We start from the raw sequence: 10699 nt of genomic DNA, 5'->3' as shown, positions 1-10699 counted from the left end.
TCAGTACTTCGTTCAGTTGCGTATTGCTCCCCTACCACGCCACCACCTCACCCAACCACCACCCTACCACCACTACCCTTCACCACCACCACCACCTACCACCACTACCACGCCCTCACCCCTACCACCACCACCCTACCAGGCCAACACCTACCACCACCACCCCTACCACCCCTACCACCAGACCCCTCACCACCACCCCTCACTTACTGCTACACCTGTTGACTCAGTTAATTGGTCTTTTATATCACGGCAGGTAATGACGTCATAATAGCGGGGGAATACCTGACAATTAACCCTAACTTCTTCTAGCCTAACCTAACCTAACCTAACCCTAACCTAACCAAGAGGCAGGGAGGTGAAGTTGGACGGGGATAACATTTCTTAATCTATTGAGAACCTTTACAAGAACTGCAAGGAGGAAGGAGGAGGAGGACGAAGGGGAGAGAAGGAGGAGGAGGAACATTATGGGGTGCACAATGGAGGAAGGAGGGAGGGGGAGGGAGGCTCAGGTTGATGGAGGGAGCGTCAGGTCTGCTCAACACGTGTTCTCCTTCTACCTTCAGTAAGTGGCCCCACACACACACACACACACACACACACACACACACACACACACACACACACTACACTGTTGGGTTAGGTTAGGTGAGGTAACTACACATAATAGACCCCACTTCCTGTTCAGCGTAACATGAATACAACATATTGTACGTGTATGGGGTGGGGGGGTGGGGGGTCATCTCTCACAAGGACGTGGAAAATAACAAGTTCCCCGTCAATCTAAGACACTTGTACGATGACTCTCACACACACACACGAGAGAAGAGGATGGTGCCTGGGTCGTGGGTGTTTTTATTGACCCTCGTGCTGCCGGCCCCCCCAATACCGCCCCTCCTCCCCCACCACCATGACCTTTTCTCACATTCCCATCCCCACGCCTCCGCCCATCTTCCGCCCATCCTCACGCCCCCCATATTCTCACGCCCCACACCACCCTCACCACCTCCACGTCCCCACCCCACCCACCCACCTTCACGCCCCACCCACCTCCACGCCCCACACACATTCACGCCCCCACCCCACCGTTCCACTTACCAGCGCCATCTGCCATAATGACACCTGTACGTACTAAATGAATCTCTCCTGTGCTGTCGCCAACAGGTGAGTGGAATGCCTGAGGACGGATGATTACCTGTAATGGCCGGCCTCTTGTGTCTGCCGGATGAATGACATGCAGAGAGTCATCCGCCGCGCCGCCTGGCCTCGCCTCCAGTCTGGGTCGTGGGTGGCAGCATGGGCGTCACACAGCTATAACGAGACTTAAACACAAGCAGATGGGCGTAGTCGTGATTGGACGGGTTAATCGTGTGTGTGTGTGTGTGTGTGTGTGTGTGTGTGTGTGTGTGTGTGTGTTTTGCACTAGTAATTAACTGAGGTGTTTGTGTGGGCACGCGTGACTGTGGGTGTGTGTGTGTGTGTGTGTGTGTACGCATGGGTAACTAAAGTATAAAGAAATGTTTGTCTTATTCTCGGAGGTGTTGTCCAGTGCATTTAAACCTTTAACTTCCGCCTGTGTGTGTGTGTGTGTGTGTGTGTGTGTGTGTGTGTGTGTGTGTGTGTACGCATGGGTAACTAAAGAGTATAAAAAATGTTTGTCTTATTCAGGTGTTGTCAGTGCATTTAAACCTTTAACTTCCGCCTGTGTGTGTGTGTGTGTGTGTCTCTCTCTCTCTCTCACACACACACACACACCGAGAATCGGCTTCATTATAATAAGTAAAGTTGAAACTAATATCGTAATACCTCGTCTGCAAATGATGCTTTTTAAGGCAGTTATGGTGTGGCTGGCAGTGGTGTGGCTTAGCGGTGGTGTGGCTGGCGGTGGTGTGGTGTGGCAAGTTGGAATGTGATATGGCGAGGTGTCAGTGTGGCCAGGTATGGCGAGCCTTGGCGGGTGAGTGGTGGCCGCCTCAGCGTGGGTTCACTGTTTGCCTATCACCGGAGCAAACTTCCTGGTTCCTGGGCTCATCTACACCCTCAGACAGTCACATTCAGCCCCCAGTCACAGTCACCCCAAGCACTTTCTAGACAGTCACAGTCACCCCCAGCACCTTCAGACAGTCACAGTCACCCCAAACACCTTCAGACAGTCACAGTCACCCCCGGTCACAGTCACCCCCAAAACGCCTTCAGACAGTCACAGTCAGCCTCAGTCACAGTCACTAAGCACCTTCAGACAGTCACAGTCACCCCCAAACACCTTCAGACAGTCACAGTCACCCCAAGCACCTTCAGACAGTCACAGTCACCCCAAGCACCTTCAGACAGTCACAGTCACCCCCAAAGCACCTTCAGACAGTCACAGTCACCCCAAACACCTTCAGACAGTCACAGTCTTCAAACACCTTCAGACAGTCACCCCAAACACCCAGACAGTCACAGTCACCCCCAAACACCTTCAGACAGTCACAGACACCCCAAACACCTTCACAGTCACAGTCACCCCAAGCACCTTCAGACAGTCACAGTCACTCAAGCACCTTCAGACAGTCACAGTCCCTCAAACACCCTCAGACAGTCACAGTCACCCAAGCACCTTCAGACAGTCACAGTCACCCCCAAACACCTTCAGACAGTCACCCCAAGCACCTTCAGAAGTCACAGTCACCCCCAAACACCTTCAGACAGTCACCCCGAACACCTTCAGACAGTCACAGTCACCCCCAAACACCTTCAGACAGTCACCCCCAAGCACCTTCAGACAGTCACAGTCACCCCAAACACCTTCAGACAGTCACCCCAAACACCTTCAGACAGTCACCCCAAACACCTTCAGACAGTCACCCCCAAACACCTTCAGACAGTCACAGTCACCCTAAACCTTCAGACAGTCACAGTCACCCAAACACCTTCAGACAGTCACAGTCACCCCCAAACACCTTCAGACAGTCACAGTCACCCCCAAAGCACCTTCAGACAGTCACAGTCACCCCAAACACCTTCAGACAGTCCAGTCCCCCCAAGCACCTTCAGACATTCACAGTCACCCCCAGCACCTTCAGACAGTCACAGTCGCCCCAAACACCTTCAGACAGTCACAGTCACCCCAAGCACCTTCAGACAGTCACAGTCACCCCAAGCACCTTCAGACAGTCACAGTCACCAAGCACCTTCAGACAGTCACAGTCACCCCCAAACACCTTCAGACAGTCACAGTCACCCCAAACACCTTCAGACAGTCACAGTCACCCCAAACACCTTCAGACAGTTCCAGTCACCCCAAACACCCCAGACAGTCACAGTCACTAAACACCTTCAGACAGTCACAGTCACCCCCAAGCACCTTCAGACAGTCACAGTCAGCCCCAAACACCTTCAAACAGTCCCAGTCACCCCCAAGCACCTTCAGACAGTCACAGTCACCCCCAAGCACCTTCAGACAGTCAAAGTCACCCCCAAACACCCTCAGACAGTCACAGTCACTAACACCTTCAGACAGTCACAGTCACCCCCAAGCACCTTCAGACAGTCCCAGTCACTCCCCAGTCACTCACCACAGCGTAACTCACACCCTCACCAACAAGTTATAAACAAACACGTCGGACATCAACCCCAGACTAACAAACACTTGACCCCTTAGGACAGTGCCACTGACCCCAAGGACAGTGCCACCGACCCCTAGGACAGTGCCACTGACCCCATAGGACAGTGCCACCGACTGCATAGGACGTGCTACCGACCCTGGGACAGTGCCACCGACCCATAGGAATGCCACGACCCCATAGGACAGTGCCACCGACCCCCATAGGAAGTGCCACTGACCCCATAGGACAGTGTCACTGACCCCCGCAGGACAGTGCCACCGACCCCATGGGACAGTGCCACTGACCCCATGGGACAGTGCCACTGACCCCATAGGACGAGTGCCACCGACCCCATAGGACAGTGCCACCGACCCCTAGGACAGTGCCACTGACCCCATGGGACAGTGCCACCGACCCCATAGGACAGTGCCACTGACCCCATAGGACAGTGCCACCGACCCCATAGGACAGTGCCACTGACCCCATAGGACAGTGCCACTGACCCCATAGGACAGTGCCACTGACCCCATAGGACAGTGCACTGACCCCATAGGATGCCACCGACCCCATAGGACAGTGCCACTGACGACAAGGACAGTGCCACCGACCCCATAGGACAGTGCCACCGACCCCAGAGGACAGTGCCACCGACCCCATAGGACGGTGCCGCTTATGGACAGTGCCACCGACCCCATGGGACAGTGCCACCGACCCCCATGGACAGTGCCACGACCCCATAGGACAGTGCCACTGACCCCATAGGACAGTGCCACTGACCCCATAGGACAGTGCCACCGACCCCATAGGACAGTGCCACCGACCCCATAGGACAGTGCTACCGACCCCATAGGACAGTGCCACTGACCCCATAGGACAGTGCCACCGACCCCATAGGACAGTGCCACCGACCCCCATAGGACAGTGCCACCGACCCCATAGGACAGTGCCACCGACCCCATGGGACAGTACTACCGACCCATAGGACAGTGCCACCGACGACAGGACAGTGCCACCGACCCCATAGGACAGTGCCACCGACCCCATAGGACAGTGCCACCGACCCCCTGGGACAGTGCCACCGACCCCATAGGACAGTGCCACCGACCCCATGGGACAGTGCACCGACCCCATAGGACAGTGCCACCGACCCCATGGGACAGTGCCACCGACCCCATAGGACAGTGCCACCGACCCCATGGACAGTGCCACCGACCCCATAGGACAGTGCCACCGACCCCATAGGACAGTGCCACCGACCCCATAGGACAGTGCCACCGACCCCATAGGGACAGTGCCACCGACCCCATAGGACAGTGCCACTGACCCCATAGGACAGTGCCACCGACCCCATAGGACAGTGCCACTGACCCCATGGGACAGCGCCACCGACCCCATGGGACAGTGCCACCGACCCCATAGGACAGTGCCACTGACCCCATAGGACAGTGCCACTGACCCATAGGACAGTGCCATGACCCATGGGACAGTGCCACCGACCCCATAGGACAGTGCCACTGACCCCATGGGACAGTGCCACCGACCCCATAGGACAGTGCCACTGACCCTCATAGGACAGTGCCACACCCCCATGGGACAGTGCCACCGACCCCATAAGACAGGTGCCACTGACCCCATAGGACAGTGCCACCGACCCCATAGGACAGTGCCACCGACCCCATAGGACAGTGCCACTGACCCCATAGGACAGTGCCACCGACCCCATAGGACAGTGCCACCGACCCCATAGGACAGTGCCACCTTACATAGGACAGTGCCACGACCCCATAGGACAGTGCCACTGACCCCATAGGACAGTGCCACCGACCCCGGGACAGTGCCACCGACCCCATAGGACAGTGCCACTGACCCTATGGACAGTGCCACTGACCCCATAGGACAGTGCCACTGACGACAAGGACAGTGCCACCGACCCCATAGGACAGTGCCACTGACCCCATAGGACAGTGCCACTGACAACAAGGACAGTGCCACCGACCCCATAGGACAGTGCCACCGACCCCATAGGACAGTGCCACTGACCCCATGGACAGTGCCACTGACCCCATAGGACAGTGCCACCAACCCATAGGACAGTGCCACCGACCCCTTAGGACAGTGCCACTGACCCCATAGGACCGTGCCACTGACCCCATAGGACAGTGCCACGACGACAAGGGACAGTGCCACTGACCCCATAGGACAGTGCCACCGACCCCATAGGACAGTGCCACTGACCCCATGGGACAGTACCACCGACCCCCGCCAGGACAGTGCCACTGACCCCATAGGACAGTGCCACCGACCCCATAGGACAGTGCCACTGACCCCCATAGGACAGTGCCACTGACCCCAGAGGACAGTGCCACTGACCCCATAGGACAGTGCCACTGACCCCATGGGACAGTGCCACTGACCCTTAGGACAGTGCCACCGACCCCATAGGACAGTGCCACCGACCCCATAGGACAGTGCCACTGACCCCATAGGACAGTGCCACGTGTGAGTCCATAGTGCCAATAGGGTGCCATACCTTGACTCCTTCCCGTGATGGATAATAAAACTCTGGTGCCTTATTTATAGAGACTAACCCATGTTGTTGTTGTTGTTTACGTTGTTGTTGTTGTTGTTTACGTTGTTGTTGTTGTTGTTTACGCCGTTGTTGTTGTTGTTGTTTACGCTGTTGTTGTTTGTATTCTAGCTTAATTAATTCGTATCTATCAATAACTATAGACATTTCAAGGTTGTGTGGTGGTGGTGGTAGTGGTGCAGTGTGGTAGTGGTGCAGTGTGGTGGTGGTGCAAGTGTGATGGTAGTGATGGTGGTGGTGCAGATGTTATGGTAATGGTCCCCTGGAGGTCAAGAGAGTATGTGTGTGTGTGTGGGTGTGTGGGACCAATGCAACTAAGACGAGGTGATGTGTCTTGTATAGGCTAACATCCCACTTACTACACTGACCCTGGGACACACCGTTATGAGGGCGTTCTTCACCCTTCCTCTTCTTCCCCTTCCTCTTCTTCCCCTTCCCCTTCCTCTTCTTCCCCTTCCCTTCCTCTTCATAGTTCATATATTTTTTCATACATTTATAAATAACGTGAATATATTGCATACAAGGATTAATTTAAAGCATTTTTTTTTTAGCTATCGGGAAACTATTTGCGACACAGCAAAAAATCAAACAAGATTCGGACGCCAATTTATTACATTTCGCAAATTTTTATCAAACTAAATTCTTAAAAGTTCGTACGTAAGGTTTAGAAATTATAAAGAGATGAAATTATATTGTATCTCTCCTGACTGTATTTATTTTTGGGCCGTAGTCGCTGGGTTGTTGAATGGCGGGAATTTATTAACAAGAACATATTTAATAACTCACAAAAGCTCGTTAGAGATCCTTAGGAACTACGACACCTCGATTTATCCAATTAAACTAATGACCTTACGACTAACAACCCTTCACAAGAAGAGCACAATAGGGCAGATCTCATTGATAATTTTGAAAATCTTGAAGGCGATGACAAAACGCATCGCCAACACGAGAGGATAATAACTACAGGTCACTAAGGCATCAGGCAGAACGAACATAAGGGAAATTTAGTAACGATATTTCCACTAACGATCAATATAACGATATATCTCACTAACGATAAATATAACGATATATCTCAGTAACGATCAATATAACGATATATCTCAGTAAAGATCAATATAACGATATATCTAACTAACGATAAATATAATCGATAACGATATACCGACACCCACCACTACACCCTGTATTACACCACCTTCGCCTCCTCCCTTAGTAAGGTTGTCACTGCTTGCGTAACAGACAGACAGACAGACAGACACAGACAGAGATAGAGATAGACAGACATAGATACATACACACACAAGCTCTGTCCCACATAGAGGACTGTACAGGTATGGATTACTACATCATGGTGACACCTGTGATTATGTGGCCAGGTAAGTGATCCTCAGGTGTTGGTAATGAGGTAACCAGAACAGGTGAAAATTATTATATCTTTATGATCGTTTTTTCTTCTACTGTTTAGTGAAGAATTGGTACTAGTTAGTGATAGTTGGGTAATATTGTCTTATTTGGTCCAGGTGTGATTTTACTGTCCCATATATAAGAACGTAATAAAGGAGGAAATTGCCTATTGACCCATACCGAGCAGTTCCTTACCACCCTATCGCTCATATATCCATCCAACCTATGTTCGAAGCCATTGTTTACCTATTTCGAGCCTAAAATCTACATTTGTCTAATTTAAACCATTGTTACGAGTTCGCTCCTGGTTGGATAGTTTGAATACCTTTTATATCACCTTTGTTTAGCCCTGACTTCCATTTATACACCTCTGTCATAACGCCCTCGTTCTACGTCTCTCGAGGGTGTAGATTAAGATCTTGTCAATGCCGTCAATACTATCCGATACCGTCTCTGCCCATTATTATTATTATTATTATTATTATTATTATTATTATTATTATGATGTCATTATTATTATTATTATTACTTTTTAAGTCAACACATAAGCAGTTTCAGTAATGCCAGTTTTTTACGAGCTTAGGTTGGGGTGTGGCTTCAGTACCCACAACTACTACCACTATTAATTGTTACTACCAACCACACATCCATCACAACTACCACCATCAGTGTCACTATAAAGGAAACATTCCATCACTATCACCACCATTAACCGTCACCACTACAACCACCATAACTACCACTACATTAACATCACTACCACCATCACTACCACCATCACTAACCAACATCATTCCACTCATCACTACCACCATCACCACCACAAACACCACTACCACCATCACACATTAACCACAACATCCACCAAACTCTACTCACTGACCACAATAACCACCAACCACTACCACCACTCACTTAACCACAACTACCACCACCACTCACTGACCACCACTACCACCATCAAGGCGGTGGTCGCTATGTTCACCAGCCAAGAAGCAGGTAAAACGAAAGTGGACACAGATGACTGAACTAAAATTAACAGAGGATTGATGATATGTGTGTGTGTGTGTGTGAAAGAAGAATAAGAAGAAGGGGAAAACGAAGAAGAAAGAAGGAGGAGGAGGAGGTTAGGTCAGAAAGGTAAGCACGAGAGCGCGGTGGCAAAACAAGGAGTGGCGTGTCAACAAGCAGTGAGGCGTGGAGGGAGGAGGGATGGCGTGGAGGGGGGGGTGGGATGGCGTGGAGGGAGGTGGGGATGGCGTGGAGGGAGGGGTGGGATGGCGTGGAGGGAGGGGTGGGATGGCGTGGAGGGAAGGGGTGGGATGGCGTGAAGGGGAGGGGTGGGATGGCGTGGGGGAGGAGGGTGGGATGGCGTGGGAGGGTGGGATGGCGTGGAGGGAGGGGGTGGGATGGCGTGGAGGGAGGGGTGGGATGGCGTGGGAGGAGGGTGGGATGGCGTGGGAGGGGGAAGAGGGGTGGGATGGCGTGGAGGAGGGTGGGATGGCGTGGGAGGCTGCAGACGCAAGACCAGACACTAAATAGGAGAAAGTGAGGGGGATGTGAGAGGCAGGTGTGGGAAGGTAGGTAAGGGTGAGGGCGTGAGGGGGGTGTGAAGGAAGGACCATTGAAGGCCATTTTTAGACCATAGTGGACCATATTAAGGTGTTTGATCTCACTTTGTTATGATGTGTTATATTTTTTGTTTATACACTACCCTTCATTTATCCTTCACTTATTCATTTCCTTACCTAGTTCTTCACCTCTCCTTCATTCCTCCTTCTCTTCACACACATGTATTCTTCTCCCTTATCCTCCACACTCCTTACCTCACCCTTCACCCTCTCCTCTCCTCCTCCTCCTCCACCACACGCCACAACAAAGTCGACCTTCACGGACAAAATTCTGCGGGCGATAGGTGTACACGAGCCCTGTGTATATATACCGTACACTTGAACACACACACACACACACACACACACACACACACACACAGAGGCGTGGTATCCTTCTCATGTCAACAGTGTCAAGCCCCAGCCCCAGACCAGCGACGCCCAGTGACAACCAATCATCATCGACAATCTAGGATATCAAGCCATGACGTCAACACTGAAGTCACCAATCACGAGGCAGTGCGCAGGAACAAAATGCACTCGAGCGAGGTGCCGTATGAAAGGTGGTGCGCCTGGTGATAGAAGTGACCTTGGCTCTTGGTTAGATCTTAAAATACTCCAACTGTAGGAGGTTAAAGGGAATATCTACAGGAACTTTAACTACTGTATAAGTTACCGAGATACTGTAGAGGTTAGTTGTAGAACCTTACCGACCTTCTCTGGGGTTCTCATCAGCGGTAAACAATGACAAAATATCTCTGTTTTTTACCCCAACTACTAGATGGTTAACCCCTTTGTTGTGAGAGGGACGCTTGCCTACACACACGGGGGAGAGAGGGAGGGAGGAGGGAGGGAGGGAGGGAGGGAGGAGGGAGGGAGGGAGGGAGGGAGGAGGGAGGAGGGGGAGAGAGAGAGAGAGAGATCACAGAACATGCACAGGTACACATGACTCCCTCGCCCCTACACTCTCTCTCTCTCTCTCTCTCTCCCACAAAGACGTGTTGTATTACCTGCTGCACACTGTCACTCAGCTGTGTAGTGTGGCCTTATGAGTGACGAGTCTATTGTTACACTGTTTTCCCTCCCTCCCTCCATTCCTTCCTCCCCTTCCACTTTCCCTCCATACTTCTCCCTTTCCTTCCTCCCATTACCCACTTCAACTTTACCCCTCTCTCCTCCTCCTCCCCTTCTCTTCCTTCATCCCTTCCACATCTTCCTACCTCTCTCCCCTTTCCTCCTCCTCTCCCTTCTCTTCCCTTATTTCCTCCCTTCCTCACCCCCCCGTGACTACCAATTCCTATCCAGATCTCAATTTACCTGAACACAACTAATTAATTAATATCCACGAGCCAGTCTTCAGTCTCTCAAAACACCTTCCGGATCAAATCCCTCGTAAATCACCTGGTGAGGAGGTGTGATAGTATCTAGTTAAGGTAAAAAAAATTTAGGTGTAATTTTAAGATGGTTGGATTTTCAGGACTATTGCCACTATCACCACACCATCACAA

The 10699-nt window shown here is 51.7% G+C and overlaps 2 protein-coding genes across 2 annotated transcripts; one reads left to right on the top strand and one right to left on the bottom strand.

Annotated features, from left to right (window-relative positions):
- Positions 1-2044: 2044 nt before the first annotated feature.
- LOC121853287 (sialidase-like) lies at positions 2045-3643 on the top strand (the record flags this gene model as incomplete). The annotated part of the gene is made up of 1 exon (XM_042347298.1): positions 2045-3643. A coding segment is annotated over one exon (1599 nt), but the record flags the coding sequence as incomplete, so codon positions are not given.
- Positions 3644-3839: 196 nt separating this feature from the next.
- LOC121853286 lies at positions 3840-6071 on the bottom strand. The gene has a single exon (XM_042347297.1). The coding sequence runs from the start codon at positions 6069-6071 to the stop codon at positions 3840-3842; it is 2232 nt and encodes a 743-aa protein (XP_042203231.1).
- Between the last annotated feature and the right edge of the window lie 4628 nt (positions 6072-10699).

This window comes from Homarus americanus, unplaced genomic scaffold, assembly GCF_018991925.1.
Source record: "Homarus americanus isolate GMGI-L3 unplaced genomic scaffold, GMGI_Hamer_2.0 scaffold7615, whole genome shotgun sequence".
Taxonomy (NCBI): Eukaryota; Metazoa; Arthropoda; class Malacostraca; order Decapoda; family Nephropidae; genus Homarus; species Homarus americanus.
The sequence above is the reverse complement of the archived record's forward strand: the minus strand, read 5'-3'. Positions and strand labels throughout refer to the sequence as shown.